The following is a 19,897-nucleotide window of genomic DNA, read 5'->3' on the forward strand; positions in this document are numbered from 1 at the left end:
TTGAATGTACTGTTGAATTCAGCTTGCTAACGTTTTGTTGAGGATTTTTGCATCTATGTATCAAGGATATTGTCCTGTAATTTTCTTTTTTCGCGGTGTCCTTATCTGACTACGGTATCAGGGTAATGCTGGCCTTGTAAAATGAGTGTTCCTACCTCTTCTGTTTTTTGGAAGAGACTGAAAAGGATCGGTGTTAATTCTTCTTGAAATATTTGGTAGAAGTCACCAATGAAGCCATCTGGTCCTGTAAAATATACCTTTGAAATACTTCAGTCTACTACAATATGCATGTGAATACTCATCTTATTTTACAACTTAGGGGCCATTATCTGGTTATTATCATTATTATCTGAAGTATGCCAATAGAGGCGCATGGGCTCGGGATGCTTAACCAGCATTTCACACATTCTAATGGGAGCCTGCATTGCAAAGTCGGCTACCTGGGCTCTTAGCTAACTTCTCTCATCAACATAAATGGTTGGTTAGTTAGCATCAAGAATACTGGATATGATTGTTCAATGATGAAATGAGTAGTGTTCAAGATATCTTAGAAAAATAGAAATATCTGTACTTGCACCTCTACTGTTCTACGAACAAAATAGGAAAAGCTACATCTCAAAGTAGCCGAGTAATCCCCTTGACTCTTTAGACTTCGGAGTTTGACCAGTCTTGTGTCCTGTGGTAAACAGCTTATGGAAAGTTTCTGTATTTTTATGTGATCCCAATGAGAAGATCAGCTTAACCCTACCATGAAAATATTTCTATATCTGCCTCGAAGGAGCTTTCCAATTAGGGCTAGTCAGGTTCCTAAAAGGACAGAGTTGAGATTCCAACAAGTTTACAGAGCAGATTTTAAGACTTCAAGACTTGTTTTAAGTTATGTGCTACATATAAACTCTATGTGTACCAGAGTTCAGTCTGAGACTTCTTTCTTTGAAGCACATCTTAAATTGGAAGATTTGGGGAGAACATTCCCCATCCCCCGAACAGGTATCATCTACCTCCAAGTATTGAAGGTCCCTGAAATATACCCCCAAATAGTTCCTGACAATTGCAAATGACCAAATTGGCTTAAGTTAGATTCCAGCAGTGGATTGGAAAGAAAAGTCGGCTAAGAAAATAAAGTTAAAAATGCCTTAGACAGCTGTGCTCTTTTCTAAAAGCAAATTCTCACAAGTAAAAAGCAAACCCTGGAATCACCATCTATATATTTTCTACAGCTCTAATATTTGGATGTCAGGAACTTGCTTTTGGAATCCATACTATAGAATTTTCTATTCCCTTTTTTTTTCCCCTCTACACAGGTGTTAAGACTCATTTGCAATAACCCTCTTTTCATTGTGCTTTGTAATACATTTCAATTTCTTTTAGATAAGATCCCATGTAAGTACACATTAATTTGCATATCACTAACAGGCCTCAGTCCATTTCGTCTTGTAATGGAAATTTGAATTGCTATTATCAGTGTATTTTTTTCCAGCTGATATAGTTTATTCTCAGAGGGAATCTTCCCACACGTTCACTTCAGAAGCTTCTATCCATAATTTGTGTTTGCATTTATCCTCAAAAGTCTCAGCATTTTTCAAGACTGATAAGATCTGAATCTTACTGACAGAATCCTCCCAGGAATGGAGGTTTAGCCTAGAAACGATTCCTCGGTTTGACTGTTTTAACATCACCTTATTATCTTTATATATTTTCCTGTATCATCCCCTCACCTAATAACCTTTTAACTTCAATTATTTTTTATGAGATTCAACAGCATCTTCACCATACACTCATTCTATGCATATTTACATTTATTTTCTTTCTAGGTAACACACAATGAAATCATTCCCACAGCCTTTCATGTGTGTATATTCTCCAGTACAGATTTTTACAAGAGTTAAAAATTTTTTTCATTGGAGAGTTTTAGTTCTTTTCTTTCTTTTTTTTTTTTAAATGAAAACTCTTCAATTCATAAAGAAACTGCATGTGGAAGCCAATAGACAGCAAAGAGGAAATGCATTCTTGAGGAGTAAAAACAGTAGGAATTATATTCCCCACTATATTTCCCTTCCTATAGATTAATCCTATATATATGAGGAGAAGAATCCCTTGTCATAGTTGCCCTGCTTGTCTCCAGGGCTGGCGCTGCCCACACATTACCTTCCAGGCCAGTCTGCAGCCCCATAACCTCGTATAATAGTGTTTTTCTTTTTCTAAAACAGAAAGTCAGACGCCTGAATATCTATGAAGTGGGTCCATATGTGAACCACGTTATGCAAGGCTTTTGCTGCTCTGCTAGCAGCGTGGTTGCATTTTTGCTGACACAATGTGATAACTCGATACATGTGCAGTTGGGAGAACAAGCGCCATCGGTGCTGGCAAACCCCATTTTTAGGCATTTAGCATATGATATAGGCAGCATTTCAAATTGGTAGTGTAAGGAAAGAGTCTATGGTAAGAGGTGTTGGGACAATTTGGGGAAGAAAAAGTAGAAAAGCCACCTTATACTGCACAAGGCAATCCAGGGCTAAACATTAAAGATACTATAAATTAATTTAAAGAAAATTCAGGATAATACTTTCATAACCACAGAGTACGAAAATGCTTCCTAAAAAGCCTTAACACACAAAATCCATGAAGAAAAAAAATCAGACATATTTAATATATATAAATGTATAACAGAAGTCATTGTAAACAAAGTTAGCAGAATTATGGTGAACTTTGAAAAGAACCGGCAACACTAAAACAGACAAGGACATTATGGACATATGGCTATTATTCAGCTATATAAAGAGCTCCTATAAATCAATAAAAAGTCTAACAAACCAATAAGAAAGTTGGCAAAGTGTAAAAATGGATAAAGGTTTCCTACACTTATTTAAAATAAAGCATGTTTGAGTTAAATAGTTCATTCCATACAACAAATTCTTAGAATCATTTGATTTTTTTTTTTTTTCCTGTGGGAGACTTCGAATCAAAAAGGCAAAGAGAGAGGTAAAGAAAATAGTGAGAGATGTGAAAAAAAACATAGTTCTGAGTATGTACTTTGTATGTGTGTCTATACACATAGAAAACTGGAAGAAAACATACCAATATGTTTCCAGTTGTTATCTCTAGGCAACATAACTGAGCATAGTTTTTATTTTCTTCGTATGGTTCTGTATTTTTAAGTTCTCTAAAATGAACATATATATCTTATGTTATCAAAAATGAATCTCCTCTCTCTATATATATACATATATATAAGATATACTTAATGTATATATATAATACATAATATATATAATTTTTTAAAATACAGAACCATATGAAGAAAATATAAACTACACACACATACCCCCACCCATAGATAGACAGACAGACAGCTAGATAACCAAACACACAGATAACTCAAATCTTGGGAACGAATCAGGGGCTGCTACATACGCTAGGGGTTCTTTTCCTTACGGCATCACATGGCCAGGAAGGAAGGCAAGAAAGAAGAGTTTTCAGGTTAACTAAAGTTATTAGGAGACAAGATGAGAGTACTATACTCTAAGGGTAAATGAGAATTATGCAGGAAAGGATGCACACATACACAGGTGTGAAGGAGAGGAGGCACTTGGCGTTGACTCACCGGTTTACTTCAGCCCATCCAAGGACAGGCATCTGATCATCATTACTGGGCACTGCCCTGTGGAACGCAGAGGTCACATTTCACATGCCAACAGGTCCTCACTACCCCTGCGTTCCAAATAGGAACTGAGTTTGGGTGGTGAGCATGGGTAATGGGCTGGTAACTACACATCATTTAGCTTGACCTGCCAGGTGTGCTCGCCAACTCTTGTAACACATTAGGCTTCCCGTGTTGCCCAGCTAGGAACATATGCAAAGGAAGCATCAGCTCAGCAGAAACTCTTGAGTCTTTAGCACATGCTGGTGAATATCACAATATATGAAACTAACAGAGACATCCATTGTTCCTTAGAAAAGATTCTGAGGATGTGCGGGTAATACACACAGATGAAGAGAAAGAAGCTGCCATTTTCTTGCTAAAAGGAGACCCGTTTCTTTGCCGCATCATTTCTCCCTCAGGGTGAGGCGCTGACCACTGAGCTTTCTCATGATGCAGCAAGCTAAGTGAAGGCCAAGAAGGATGAGAAGTATTTGAGGGAGAGATCTTATCCCTCCTTAGCATTTAAAACACAAAAAACAAACAGACAAAAATCCTCCTACTCATTTTAGTAGGGAAGAGATAAATTATTCAATTAGTAATCCCGTGACAATAGGGAAAAATGATCCCTACCTAACTCCAAAATAAATTCTAGCTTGTACCAAGGTGCATACGAAAAAATGTGACTGTGAAAAGGCTCAGACAACAACAGAGGTAAATATAAAACTGATCTCGGTTTCGGTAAGGCCTGCCAAAGCATAGAATCCCAGGAAACGCGTAAAAGAAAGGCCTGATGATTTAACAATATGAAAATGCAAAACTTCTGTACAATCTCTGTACTATATGAATATTAGTAAGTTCAAAAAGAACAACCATGTCATTATCTCAAGAGAGGCTGCAAAGGAATCCAATACGTAGATATTTCCTTGACAGTATACATCCAGAGTCAAAAGCCAACATATAATGTAATAGTGAAACATCAGAAACACCTTCTTTTGTAGATTTGCCAATGCAGTGAGGAAGGAGAACGGATAAACAGAATATTAGGAAAGACAAAATATCATTATCTGCAGGCTATATATCAACCAACTAATAGAAATGACTGATGAGGCAGTAAGGTAGCTGGTTACAAAACTAAAATTCAACAGCTCTCCTATATAGAAACAATATACCAGTAGAAAATTTTATGAAGGAAATAGTCCTTCTACAAAAGCAATGTGACCTTTTATCAGGAAGATTCAATTCTCCCTAATTTAAAAAAAAGCTTTCAGCAGGATTTCAACCAAAATTTAAATGAAATGTGTTTAGAATCTGACAAAATGATTCTGCTGTTTATCCAGACATTAAAAACATGTAAAAGCAACAAAGAAAAACTAGATAAGGGCAATGAAATACTAGATACAAAAAAGTATAATAAAGTTTTCATACCTTACATAGTACAGAGCTGGAATCAGTAGGAGTAACAAGAAAGTAGAATAGAGGATGTGGAAATAGACCCAGTTAACATGGCTATCTGGCATATAATAAAGATGGTCCTTTAAATCAGTAAGGAAGAAATACATGGTGTTCAGATAAAAACACATCTTTTGGGGGAAAAATAAAAGTAACCTGAAACCTCTCGGCTCACTCTTTGTCATAAACGATAATAAATATATTCCAGATGTAGCACAGTTTTAAGCATAAAGCATGAAAGCATGCAGGCCCTGGAATGGCTGGTACCGCTCCTATTCTAAACCAATTTCCAATTTTATTCATAAAGCCTTTGTGACAAGATCAAATATTCACTTCCCGATACTCCCTGGTAGGTGGAGGTGACAAGGGACACACTTGTGATCAGTAAGACATCAGCTTAGGGATTTGGGGGGAGCTTTGGATTCCTGATTCAGAGAGCCCCAAGTCTCCTTCCCCACTCTTTCCTCCTACCGGGAATATAGACCCTCCTGCACTCATCGTGCGATCATGAGGCAGGAAGCAGCAGGGTGGTCACTGGCAGGAGAGAAAGATGGAAAAGCATGGGTCTGTAAGGGGATTACTGAGCTAGTCTGGACTCTGACGTGGGAGGGAGGCTTTCTGGAACTGTTCTTGGACATTCTCTTCATTTGTAGCCCAAATGAGTTCCAGTTGCTTCTAGTGAAGAGTTTTTTTAAATCCTGGAGAGAAAAATGCTTTCCTAAATATGTAAGAAACCCCAAATCCATAAAGGCAAACACTGATTAATCTAGGATAAAAACTTAAAAATTTTTCCAGAGTTATAAACAAATAAACAGACATGTACCATGTATACATTTAAAAGATAAATGATAGAACAGGAAAAATATCCAACACATATATATAAGCCTAATCGCTTAATATGCACAGAACTCATAAACAAAAAACCATGTACAATTCAATGGAAAAGTGGGTCCTTTATGATTCAGCCTCGGAGGTTACTCAGCATCACTTCTGCTGAACTATACCCTACCCTGTTAGCTGAAGCAGTCATAAGCCCACCCAGATCCAAGGAGAGGGGACCTGAATCCCACCTGTGAGTCAGAAGAGCATCAGAGAAATTGCAGGCACAATTTAAAACTGCTACAAGCTGTAACTATTGAATTTAGCAATTCCCGTGTTAAGAAGTTATCCTACAAAAGCAAGCAAAGCTGTGTATACAAGATGCATGTAAAGGACGCTCATGCTAGCATTATTTGTAACAGTGGTTGTCAAATTTCAGCATGCTTCAGAATCACCTGGAGGGTTTGTTAAAACATAGATTTCTGGGTCCCACCCGGAGTTTCTAATTTAAGAGTTCTGGGGTGGGGCTGGAGAACTTGCATTTCTGAAAAGTTCCTAGGTGACGTTGATTCTGCTGCTCTGAACAACAGACTTGGACTGCTGATTTATTACATTACTATCTCACATTCTATTATTGTACTTATTTTCCCATTTCACAAAGAAAATCTGATCCAAATATATCGCAATGGAACAGGGAGAAATCCCTGGCCTTGTTACAACCTGGCCAACAGATGCTTAGTCACATTTTTGATGGGCAGAAAACTCTTTGGGCAACTGAACCCTGAATTCTGATTTCTAACCTCAGCCCAGAATTGCTCAGTGAGACCAATGTGGAATTTGAAACAGGAGGGTGGAGAAGAATCATAGTTACTCTATTCCTTAACCTCCTCACAGAGGTATATTCACAGCTAATGCCACTTCCCATCCCTTCCTGCATACTCCAGGCTTTACAGGAGCTGCAAAGTCCATTCCTAACTTTATTTATTCATTTATTTTTGCGTTGGGTCTTCACCACGGGCTTAGTTGCTCCGTGGCATGTGGGATCTTCCCGGACCAAGGCTCGAACCCGTGTCCCCTGCATTGGCAGGAGGATTCTTAACCACTGTGCCACCAGGGAAGCCCTCTGTTCCTAACTTGACAGGTGTGGAATACTAGAAGGAGTAGCAAAGTAGTAACTTTTCTAGGTTACTAAGCATTACTATACTAGGAAGTCTCAGTTTTCCATATTAGCATTTTAAAATGGTTTTCTGCCATGAGTTTGGAGGGGCTTCTTGTTCTAATACTTCATCCTTCCTGCTGCTCTTATTTGGTTATATTATATCCCTATATGCTACACTAAAGCATGGAGTAGTCTCTGTGGAGGAACCGTGGGTTGAGCCTCAGATCATGTGAGTGATAGGCCATAATTATTTGCCCTGAAGTACTAACATAATAGTCACTTCCTTAACTCAAACTCTTCCTCTGCTCCCTTAATGATTTACAAAACCCTTGCTTCACCCCAACTTACTTTCCCAGCCTGATCCACCTGGTTCTTCCTACAGGAACTCTCCATCCCAGTCACTTAGAGCTATCTGGGGTTTCTCCAAATATGCACCGTGCATTCCACCTTTACTCTTATATAAATGCTATTTCCTCTCCCTGAAAGTTCTTCCCCACCCCATCGCTTCCCCATGAATTCCAAGCCACACCTGACACACAGCACATCACTTCCTCGAGGAGGGTCTAGTGCCATTAGGAAGGATGCTGTACTCCTCTGGAATCACACGGCACCATTCACGCTGGTCCCACACTACCATTATTTGTGGTGTCTCTTGTCTCCTGTAATAGTGTAAGTTCCTCAAGGACAGAGACCATGTCCAGCTCACTCGAGTAGTGCAATCTGCTCAGAGCAATGCTTTGTAGGAGCCCAGCATCATGGGAAACTTGAAGAAGGTGCCCTCCAGACACTCATGGAAAAATGCAAATGTCCTTTCAAAATGAATGACTGGATGTCCTTACAAAATGAATGAGTGGAATTCAAACTTGTCATATGAATTGCGAAACAGAACCATAGCAGAGTTCTAACAGCATGTTTAACTAAACGCAAGTAAAGCAAATGTTTCTTACTTTCAGCTGTAGTCGCACCCGGGCCAAAAAGAATTTCCAACAATTTTCTCTGGAGTCCACCATGCCCAGACCATGAACTTCATTACGAATTCCGGAAATTATCTTGTCTACATCTTCATCACTGAACAGATCAGGGATTTCCCCTGCCCCCAAAGGAATGAGTAGAATTATTAAAAGACTGCCAGAGTTTAAATTTTAGACATGACTTGAAATGCTTTATAATACAAAGTTCACCTTTAATGATAAAGAGTTTGAAACAGAAACGCAATTTTTCTTTTTGCATTTACAAGACACACAGCACACTGAGGACAAGCTATGACGAATCCACCCACTAAACTCGCACATGTAGGAATAACATTTGCTTCACGGAAGGCCTCTCCAAGGCATCTCACATCCACAGGCAGACTAAGAAAGAATATACTTCAAATTTGTTAGGTTTATAGGTTTCTCCCCAAAGAATGCCCCAGCAAACATCTCAAAGACAAATTATCTCTATTTAAAGTTCACTGAAACTACAGATCATTTGTCTTTGGGAAGATCTTTCATGAAATGTGTTGATTTAATCACCTGATGCCAGCAAGTCATTAATCAGCACGAGAAAGCTCTCATCTAGAACCTGTGCATCTGTCAGCAGGAACGCAGTGGGCATGTTCTTGGCTCCGGTTCTGATGTACAAATTGGCAAGATCTACCTGTAAGGAAAGGAGGCCATTATTCATGCTGTATTAAAATGCTGGTGTGACGTTGGGAGTGTGTGTGCGAGGGCTAGGGAGAATTGAGGCGCTACAATGGGAGGGCTGTATGCTGTCCTTTCCCCTGTTTACATATCCTTTCCTCACAGTGACCATCTTCTTACGGGGGCAAACAGCATGATGTCACCTCCATTTCTGGCATATAATGATGAGTATCATGTTTGTGGCCTAATGGAGCCCAAGACGCAAATAGGCTCCTGAGAAACAACTCCCTTCTATTCGAGTAAAAGTGAATGCAGTAACGCCACTGTCAAGCAATGCAGTAAAAAGAAGTTTTTGGCTCATTTCAACAGCTGTCTACTTCACTGGCTGGTGACTTACGTAGTTAGTTTTATTTAGTAATACTGAAAGCATGTGGTTTATTTTTTTTGGCTTTAAAATAGCACTTGCCACAAACTCTAAGTACTATTTTGTAAGTACTGCTGTAATTCAAAAGCAAAATTTTAAGAACACGTCAGAGCTTCTTGACTGTGTTCCCATCGTACTTTATTTTCATAATCTGATCCAAAGTGGAAGAAATCTCTTCGTGCTTGTAAAAAAAAAGTATCTTTTTTTTTCCCCCCTCCATCGTATGGGTCTATGAATACTGCTGATTATCAAGTATGGTCAATGCGAAAGAAAAAACATGTTTGTATAAGCAAGTATTTAATAAAATATTTTCTGAGCCAGTTCTACAGGCTTATAGGCTTCTATACCTGTAAATGTTGGTAGCAATTTGCTATTACTAATCTGACCATGGAGGAGAAACAGCCAACTAAATCCTCTAAAGAGCTTTCCCCCCTCTCCATGGATGACAGGAGCACTTATATCCTGGGGCACAAGGGGCGCGGGGATGCCCATCACTGTACTTACCCGAAGTTCTTGGATGCCAAAGCCTTCGGTCAGAGTGATCTGGAAGACCTCGAGGCTGCAAACGTGGGCTGCCAGGCGGGACAGGCTCTGCTTGCCACTGCCCCCCACTCCAATCAAGAGCGCGTAACCCCGAGGAGTCCGCAGGATCCGGCTGATGCGACACCTGGGGAGAGAAAGCGCGCCCCCTGCAGATGATATCCAACGAGCCCCGGGGCCATGTCTGTTTCATTTTTCACATATTTAGATACTAAATTCCGACTTTCATTTCAGACTTTCAGTCCTTGTTCCTCCGTTTTCCCATTAAACAAAGATGATGCCCGAGTCTGCCCCCGCATCGCTTGCCTAACAAACCGTCCTGGTTGATGACATCTGGACCCTCACTGCTGTATTACTCTCCACCAGAAGACGACAGAAAATGAAGACAAGCCCTTTCATCAAAGCGTCACATTTTCCTGATAAGCAAGAAAGATCCCAACCTCACGTCAGCATCCACGTACAAGGACACCAAAGGGGGATTATTTTTGGGCCAGAAACCCTTGCTGTAGAATTACTGTGGAAAGAATGGATTTGTTCAAACCGACAAACACCTCACATGTGACTTACTTCATGCATTTTAAACACCTGCCTTTTTATATGATTCTTAACGTCCTTTGTACTAAAGCTTTCCCTGTGCCTCGAGCTGTCTAAAACATTTACTGAAACTGTTAGAAACCCAGAGTTAAATTTCTGGCAAGGTCAACTAATCCCTTGTTCTATATTACTGAAGAGATTCTGAATGCTTAAAGTTTTGATATTATTGCTATATCTTACAGTTAGGAATAAGTTGGCTTTAACATGATCAAAATACGCATTTGGTTGAAGAAATTTGCCATAATTATGTCATAAATATTAAGAAAAGTAACAAAACAAAATATAAGCATATGGAAACCCAAATGCAAAAAAACAAAACAAAACAAACAAAAAACCAAAAAACCACACTGTTGTATTTGCTCAGTTGCTTTCCTGAATGAACTTAAACTTCAAACCCTGAATGATCCACATAGATTTTTTTTTTTTTTAAAGAGCGTTTTTTGAAAAAATGAAGTTGAGGTCACTTATACAAGGACCAACACATGTGAGCATTTCCTGAAAACCTTCAAAAGCTGAAAAGACAGGTTATTTTTCCAGGCTCAGCCATCTCATTACATTTTACTTTACAGGACCACACAACAAAACCACCTTGGGAAAGCTGCGAGGCTACTCTAACACGAGTGACACCCCAAGTTACAAAGCAGGGATGTCATTTCATTTTAATGTGCGCTTTGACATCTGCACCTCACCAGAGTCTCTCAGTGGCAAAACTCCCTTTCTACAACATTCAAGGACACTCTCTGAAATCATCTCTGACGCTGAGTAAATCAGCTTCTAGCTCATAATCCCCGATTAAAGTAAAGGCTTTCCCTTTAGGTCACCGAGAACTCTGTGTTGAAGGGTTACAGGGGAAGACTCTTCAGCGCCAATGGGACATCTCTTCCACCCGAGCCACGACAGACGGTCAGCATATACTAACCCAACCAGAAACAGTGTTACTAATAACTCACTTATCACCGCGGTCAGAGATTCTAACTGAAGCGTCCTCTGTTTGTGTAATCAGAGGATTGCAACTGCCAAGGGATCGATAAAACAATCAACACCTCACATGCTTATAATAACTGATGATGGGGAGGCCTCCCAAGTTTTTCTTAGGCACTTGGGCTCAACATTTTAAGGGGGAACTCTTCTGAAAATTGAATTCTCCACATTTTTTGGGTCTGTTTGAGTCGCCTTCCTCACATACTTCCTTCTTTCTTGATTTATTTCATTATTTTAATCTTTGCCCAAATATCACTTGGTAGAAAAGCCAGTGTTATTCGTTGAATGGCCTCCCCCCAAATTCATATACTGAAGTCCTAACCTCCAGTACCTGAGGATATAAGCTTATTTGGAAATAGGGTGATTGAAGAAGAAACTAGTTAGGATGAGGTCATAGGGGAGTAGGGTGAACACCTTATCCAGTACGACTGGTGTCCTTATAAAAAGGAGAAATTTGGATACAAACACACACAAAGGGAAAATGCCACGTGAAGATTGGAGTTAGGCTGTCACAAGCAAGGAATGAATTCTGGAACAGATCCTTCCCAGCACCTTCAGAAGGAGCACAGCCCTTCCAGCCCTTCAGACTTCTTGACTCCAGAACTGCTGAGACAATAAATATCTGTTTTTCTAAACTGCCCAGTTTGTAGTGTTTAGATAGCGCAGATCTAGGAGACCAGTACAGCCACTGAGAAATGATGGTGACTAGGAGAACAGGACTGGAAGGAAAGATGCAATCGACTTGGGGCTTCCCTGGTGGCACAGTGGTTGGGAATCCGCCTGCCAATGCAGGGGACACGGGTTCGAGCCCTGGTCCGGGAAGATCCCACATGCCATGGAGCAACTAAGCTCACGCGCCACAGCTGCTGAGCCTGCGCTCTGGAGCCTGCACGCCACAATTGCTGAACCCTCGCGCCACAACTATAGAAGCCCACACGCCTGGAGCCCGTGCTCCACAACAGGAGAAGCCACCGCTATGAGAAGCCTGCACACCTTAACGAAGAGTAGCCCCCGCTCACCACAACCAGAGAAAGCCCACGCGCAGCAATGAAGACCCAATGCAGCCAAAAGTAAAATAAATAAAATAAATAAATTTAAAAAAAAACCATAAAAAAAAAAAAAAAGATGCAACCGACTTCCCACATGGCAGCAGCAACGTCAAGCTGTTTAGACTACTCAACAAGTCCTGTCATTCCCGTGCTAAAATCTGACCCAAAGTTTCTCACTGCAGTTAGAATGAAATAAACCCCCCTTCCTCTGGTTAAAAGGAAACACTCTGTACACGTGAGGCCTGTGCCCACCTCCCCATCTTGTCATACACTGCTCTCCCCACTTCTCCAGGATGTTGCCACAATGACCCTCCTTCTGCTTTTGAACGTTCAGTCTTGAGGCCACATGAAATCTGCCCATACCTAGAATGTTCTTCCTCCAGATCTTTCCATGCCTAGCTCCTGCGTATCATTTTGATCTCACCTTAAATGTCACCTCCTCACATAGATATCCACTCCCTCTTTGGGAATCCACATGTTTATTTCTCAGAGTCAATCAGTTTTACTCCTCAGCAGGACATACCACTTTCTGCCATTTTTCTCACTTGCTTATTTGTTCATATCCTTATAAATGTCCCATCGCATCACTAAAACATAAGCTCGATTAGAGAAAGAACTGGACTGTCTTTGCTGCTGTCTCCCCAGTACCTCAGGCAATGTCTGACAGCAGGGGTGCCACAGAGGGTCGCATAATCTGTGCACTGCACAACATGCCCAGGCTAGGAGGTAAGAGCCTTGTCAGCCATGCTCTACACCAGGAGAGGGGCCTTTTTCTAATTTTCTGCCCAGAAAACATGTCCCTCCCTTCTTTTTTTTCTAATACGCACATAAGTACTGAATAGGCTGGCAATGTTCCTCTTTAGCACTAAGTAGGCACTCAATAAACATTCTTAACGAAGGAAAATCAGTTTGAGTCCATCCTGTCTCTGCCACTTACGAACTTTAAGACTTTGAACAAGTCTTTCCTCTTTCTTAATATTCTTACCTAACAGAGGTACAGTAAAAGAAAATGAAATTATGGCTCTGATGGCACTTCAAAAAGTAGTGTACCTATGTAAGACATTATTAAGATTGTGACATAATTTATAGAGACACTTACTAGTTTTTTTTTAAAGGATCCATGACACCTAAACCTATTATTATTTATTTATTCATTTATATAAAACTTATCTACTATTATACAAAGAATTACGTTTGATATTCTTGTATTTGCTGAATGTAAGCAATGAAAGCTCTTAGTGACCTTCTCTGAATCAGGCCCACACATTCATAGTTATACAAACTAAGAAGATTTGAATGACTTTTTGCAGAAGATAATTTTCTCATCTAACTCAGATTATCAATTACTTTTCTTTAGTGTAGAAGTCAATTTCCTTCCTACATATGTACATTCTTGAGGTCTTCTACAAGTTGCCTCTTGCTTATGACATGGTAAGTGGCTGCATTTACTGGTGTGTGACATATTTATGTCATTTAAGAGGGTTGTGGCTTACCTTTTTTTTCTTCTTGTGTTGTCAATCAAGTTTTTTTTTTCTTTTTTTTTCTTTTTTTGAGGTAACATTGGTTTTTAACATTATATAAGTTTCGTGGAGACACTTAGTTTTATACTGTATGGCAAACAAGAAGTAAGAACTGATAGTTCCGAGTATTCAATAGATCACACTGAACAACAACAACAATTGTGGACACCCAGCCATTTTTACTTTGTGGAAAAGCATCACAGCCAGTCAACTCACACATGTTGCATGGCGTCTTCAAATAAAACAAGGTGCATGGCGGCATTGAGTTCGTTGTAGTTATCTAAGGCTTCTGTCAGAAATGTCCTCAGCACTTCCCAGTCCCTCACCGGCAGGTAACACGGGTCTTTGTTGCCATTAGCGAAATGGCAGTAGATGAGGGGCTGTTGAAGCAGCACATAGCTGTCTACACCCTGCAGGAGGAGGAAGAGAAAGACACGATCATGTCAATCTCCAGAAATGATGCATCTGGAGGCAGAGTGGCCTATGCAGGGAAAAGCTTGCAAATCAAACCATGAGTAGCTGTGTATGATGCTCCCCAGTACAGACCAACTGCATCCTGGGATCACAGCTGTTTCAGCCAGGTAAGCGTACGCACAATTCATTCACATCCTTATCCCATTTCTGCCCCAATGCCAATTTGTGCCAGAGCAGATCGTGACCTCTGGCATTCATTTACTTACTTCAAAATATTTACTAGCAGTTTCCAGCATGTTTTTATGAAACAAATTACGATCCTTTGTGTCTATCAGTTTGTCTCCATAAACACGAGAAGATTCATGAAGCCACAGGCGTATTAAATCATTTGGATCCCTTAAACACTCAGGAGAAGCAAATAAAATCCCCTACAAGGCAAGAGTGATAAATATTAAAACTTCAGAAGGTGGTGACATTCCAAAATAATATTTTCTTTTAACGTTTTCTTTAACTGTGTACTGAATTTAGCAATACACTGAGTTACAAGAAGTATTATAAATAGTAGTACATACATATTAGCAGTTGTACTCTCTGATAAGCAACATTTAAAAAATTAACTGTCATTTATACCCATTTTTAGGAATGCAGCTAAGACTGTACTTCAAGAGTCAGCCTAGGAACTAAATACCAGATTTTAGAACTTGTACCTGCTGTCTTCAGTGAATTAAGTTTCCAAAACCAGAGTACAAACAGCAAACATGAAAGTCACAGGATGATAAGACTTTTTTACTCTAAAATCCTGTGATATCATTTAATCTAACCCGTTCATTTCACAGATGAAACATATAAGACCCGAAGTCCACTGCCTGAATTCACCCTTCATGGGTAGTCAAAGCATTTTTATTCCCCCCTTCCCTCAACATCTTGGATTCATACAGACCCAGTCCTCATGGAGAGAGTCACTATGCTCTGGGCTTATGGGACAACACCAAGGGCGTCACAGAGACTTAGCTGCAAAAGGCTAAACAACTGGTTGATATCAGGTGTAGCTGAAAGACTGGGTATGAAGTGTGAGCAGACGGGCCTCCCACCCCATGGTCTCCCTTCCCTCCTAAGATCAAAAATCTGCTTTTAGGGGCTTCCCTGGTGGCGCAGTGGTTGAGAATCTGCCTGCTAACGCAGGGGACACGGGTTCGAGCCCTGGTCTGGGAAGATCCCACATGCTGTGGAGCAACTGGGCCCGTGAGCCACAACTACTGAGCCTGCGCATCTGGAGCCTGTGCTCCGCAAGAAGAGAGGCCACGATAGTGAGAGGCCCGCGCACCGCGATGAAGAGTGGCCCCCGCTTGCCGCAACTAGAGAAAGCCCTCACACAGAAACGAAGACCCAACACAGCCATAAATAAATAAATAAGTTTAAAAAAAAAATCTGCTTTTAAACACCACTTTATTGAGCACAGCCTTCCAGGCAGGTGCTAGAAATATCGAGATGAAAAGGAATGGTCCACGTTCTGAGGAAACTTTTGCCTAATGCGGTGTGAGTTTTGAAGCAGTTGTGGAGTGATTTAGAAAGGAGGGTTGTAAAAGTATAAAGAAACAAAAATCACCAAATATAAAGAAGTCTCCTGAAGTTTTCATAATTAACCAGTTTACTACTTCTGTCACAAAAGAACTTTGAGCCATAAATAACTCTTCAACTGCTTTTACTCTACCAAGTAGGCCACATAAGTTGGATATCTTCAGAATTCCAAAGTTTTGAATTCCTTCTTTGGAACTTCCTTTCTAAATCATATACATACACACTGTCCTTTTACCAGATAAGCAAGTTAAGTGTCAATGCCAAACCAAAATAATCTAGGAATTTAAGAAATTATAATTTCCCTTGATGCATGTTTAAAAACTGTATCACATACATATTAAAAAATGACAAATTATCCCTCTTACTTGCACAGAAAGAAACACTCAAATATTTATATGGAATAAATGAAATAGGGAACTAAGATTTCTACCTTAGCTTCTGTTGCTAAGTCTCTAGCAACCTAAGAGGACTCACTACTCTCACTGACAAAATGGGACTAATAAACCTGCCATACTAACTTCATAGAGAAGTTTATGGTGGAAAATGAAAGAATACATGCTCAAGTACGTAGCATAGTTTTCGACTAAGTTCTATGAATGAACGCCATTAATATTACTACAATCAGTGTTCCACTCAAGACACATAACACAGAGCCACTGAGGTACCTGGAAGACGTTTGACAGGTCTCTCAGATTAAAAAGGTAGTGGAATTTAATGGCTGTGGGTAAAAAGGTGTGTGTCATCGTCTGATGGAATGCGATTGTTGCCTGTATCAAAGTGGGGCCACTCCTGAGAACTGACAGACCAAATGCTTGCTGCTGGAAATGGAAATTCAGGATTTGGCTGTAGATGGTGTTTAGTGCATCCATGGACGGAAAGTTGAATGCAAACACTGTGAAATGTCTCTGAAAAGAAAAACAAATATAAGAGTTGCATAAAATAGAAAATGTAATGGTACCAGTAGATTACAAAAAAAGGGGGGACCTTATTTTTTCAACTCTTCCTGTATCCATGCCCACTGCCATGTAACTTGGTAGTGCCTTCCACTCTGACTCTCAGACTTCCCATAAGACTTGATCAAGGCAACAGAAGGAGGTAGAAGTAACAGGGTACCAGTCACTGTCAGATGCTTGTGTGTTTCCACTTGCTGTCTTAAGGCTCTACCTCTGCAATGAATTCTACATGCCTGCCAAAGGATGAGAGACACATGACACAGAGCCACGTTGTCCCAATCACAATCACTCTAGCCAAAACCACCCTGAGTAGGTGACAGTTAACTCCCCAACATGTGAACAAGTCCAGCCAAGATCAGCAGAGTCACCCAACTGAGCTTCAAGTGACCGCTCATAAACTAGTAAACAACACTGACTGTTGTATGCTGTTGTTGTATGTACGGTGGTGGTGGTGATGATTATTTAAAAGCTTACGTGCACTCAGAAAACCTGAACGTAAATATTTACTGTAGCTTTACTCATAATTGCCAAAATGTGGAAACAACCAAGGCATCCTTAAGTAAGTAAATGGATAAACAAACTATGGTACATCCAGACAATGAGTATTATTCAGTGATAAAAAGAAATGAGCTATCAAGACATGAAAAGACATGGAGGAACCTTAAATGCATATTTAGGCTAAGTGAAAGAAGCCAGTCTGACAGGCGTAGAGAATGGACTTGAGGATACAGGGAGGGGGAAGGGTAAGCTGGGACTAAATGAGAGTAGCACTGACATAGATGCACTACTGAATGTAAAACAGATAGCTAGTGGGAAGCAGCCGCATAGCACAGGGAGATCAGCTCGGTGCTTTGTGACCACCTAGAGGGGTGGGATGGGGAGGGTTGGAGGGAGATGCAAGATGGAAGAGATATGGGGGTATATGTATATGTATAGCTGATTCACTTTGTTATAAAGCAGAAACTAACACACCATTGTAAAGCAATTATACTCCAATAAAGATGTTAAATTAAAAAAAAAAAAAAAAAGAAAGAAAGAAGCCAGTCTGAAGAGGCTACATACTATATGATTCTAACTATACAACCCTCTGGAAAAGGTAACACTATAGAGACAGGAAAAGGATCAATGGTTGCCAGGGATTCGGCGGTGAGGGGGTCGGGGTGGGGGGAGGGCTGAACAGGTGGAGTACAGGAGATTTTTAGGGCAGTGAAACTACTCCATGTGATACTTTAATGACAGATACCTGTAATTATACATTTGCCAAAACCCACAGAATGTGTAACACAAAAAATGAACCCTAATGTAAACTTTAGAATTCAGTTAATAATAACTTGTCAATATTGGCTCATCAGTTGTTAACAGATGCAGCACACTAATGCAAGGTGTTTATAAATGAGTCACGGGGAGTATATGGGAACTCTGTACTTTCAGCTCATTTTTCTGTAAACCTAAAACTGCCCTAAAAAGTCTATTAATTAAAATAAGCTTCCATGCTTCACCAAATGTCCAGTAGAACCATACATCCTAATCTTTACCCAAAAGCACTAAGAATCAAGATCTACAACGTGTGAGTATGACATTGAGGGGCTCTTTGGAGGAGAGCAGTATTCAACACCCTACCTGCAGTCTAGGATTGATAGTGAAACTGCCCACCATCGGATTCATGCAGGCAACATACTGACAGCTGTGGATTTCTTTAAGCATCACTTTCTGTCTATCATACCTGCAAGATAGAAAACAGAACCTTAAGTCCCAAAGCACAAAATGACAACAAAACCCACCAATCCATAAAGGACTTCACAAATTGTTTCTTTCGATCTTTATAATCGCTCTTTGACAATGAGCTTGTTAGTCTACCTGAGAGACATAAAAACTAAAGCTCAGAAAATTGAAGACTACACGGCTCCTTTGATGCCAGAATCAACATATGGAGCCGAATCAATAGGTACTATTACTGCTTATTGATTCTCATGTGAGTCTGGTTAGAACCACCCACAGCAAGACTGGGGGATTGCAGACTGCAATGCCCAGATATTACCGGATAGTTACATCCCACAGAAAATGTCAAACTTCTCCTAAGTAATTGAGTGTGAGTTAATGCATTAAGGAGCTTAATGCTTAAACTAGACAGTTTACATTTCTGAGATACTTTTCAATCCACTTCTTCCAAAGATTCAAAGCAAACCTATTCCATTTAAGATGAGCAACAGGGGATGCAAAGTGAAACCCAAAAAGTATCATAGAAAATGCTCCTCAGAAGAGGAGGAAACTGGGGTAATTCCATTAAAAAAAAAAAATCTTTATTGGAGTATAATTGTTTTACAATGGTGTGTTAGTTTCTGCTTTATAACAAAGTAAATCAGCTATACATATGCATATATCCCCATATCTCCTCCCTCTTCTCTTGCGTCTCCCTCTCACCCTCCCTATCCCACCCCACCAATTCCACTTTTAAATGTTTACCCATAGTCATAATAAGTAGATTTTGGTAGAAAACACAATACAGAGAATCGCTTACCAGTGACCATAATCAATATGCTGTCGAATCAGAGTGTGGGGCTGAACAGTGCCATATAAGTCCACTGCAGGCATATTCATGTCGTCGATAAAATAAATCAATTTTTTATTTCCTCCTGGACCATAGTTACGACCAGCTTTTTTCTCTAGAGGTTTCTCAAGAATTCCTGAAACCAATGTATAATTCTGTCCACCAAATAAAATGTAACCTTCTGTTTATATATAATAAAATATAAATATATTTATATATAAATATAAAATAGAACCTTAGTCCTTTTTTCTTGTTTTTCCTCATCCTCTCCCCATTTCACCCACTCTGTGGCTTCAAGTACCATCTCTCTGCAGGTGAATCCCAGAAACATGTCTCTGTTCACCACCTTCTATGTCACACTCTCCTCGAGCTCATCCTGACTCTCCTTTCCTAGAGAGTCAATATCTGCAGCGTGATGTCACACTGGCCATCACATCTGAGACCACACCATTGCTGACCTTTGCACCTTCCTTCCCTGTACCTACTGTAAAACACGAACCACTGCCGGTCCACCCAGAACCTGGTGAATCAGTCCTTCTTTATCAAAACAGAGTCTAGGGACAGCTCAAGAATTTCTCACACCTCTCTTCTTGGGCCATAGGGT

General features: G+C 40.1%; 1 protein-coding gene across 1 annotated transcript in view; it reads right to left on the reverse strand.

Moving 5' to 3' along the window:
• Nucleotides 1-19,897, reverse strand: part of DNAH11 (dynein axonemal heavy chain 11) — a 312,569-nt gene that overhangs the window by 118,710 nt on the left and 173,962 nt on the right. The window contains exons 47-54 of the mRNA XM_082472819.1: nucleotides 19,264-19,429; nucleotides 18,366-18,468; nucleotides 16,458-16,697; nucleotides 14,481-14,642; nucleotides 14,017-14,210; nucleotides 9,621-9,783; nucleotides 8,585-8,708; nucleotides 8,018-8,160 (exon numbers count right to left, since the gene is read on the reverse strand). Coding sequence (XP_082328945.1) covers nucleotides 8,018-8,160; nucleotides 8,585-8,708; nucleotides 9,621-9,783; nucleotides 14,017-14,210; nucleotides 14,481-14,642; nucleotides 16,458-16,697; nucleotides 18,366-18,468; nucleotides 19,264-19,429 — 1,295 coding nt within the window. The remainder of the gene's footprint in view (nucleotides 1-8,017; nucleotides 8,161-8,584; nucleotides 8,709-9,620; nucleotides 9,784-14,016; nucleotides 14,211-14,480; nucleotides 14,643-16,457; nucleotides 16,698-18,365; nucleotides 18,469-19,263; nucleotides 19,430-19,897) is intronic.

This window comes from Balaenoptera physalus (genome assembly GCF_965194825.1).
Source record: "Balaenoptera physalus genome assembly, chromosome: 8".
Classification (NCBI taxonomy): Eukaryota; Metazoa; Chordata; class Mammalia; order Artiodactyla; family Balaenopteridae; genus Balaenoptera; species Balaenoptera physalus.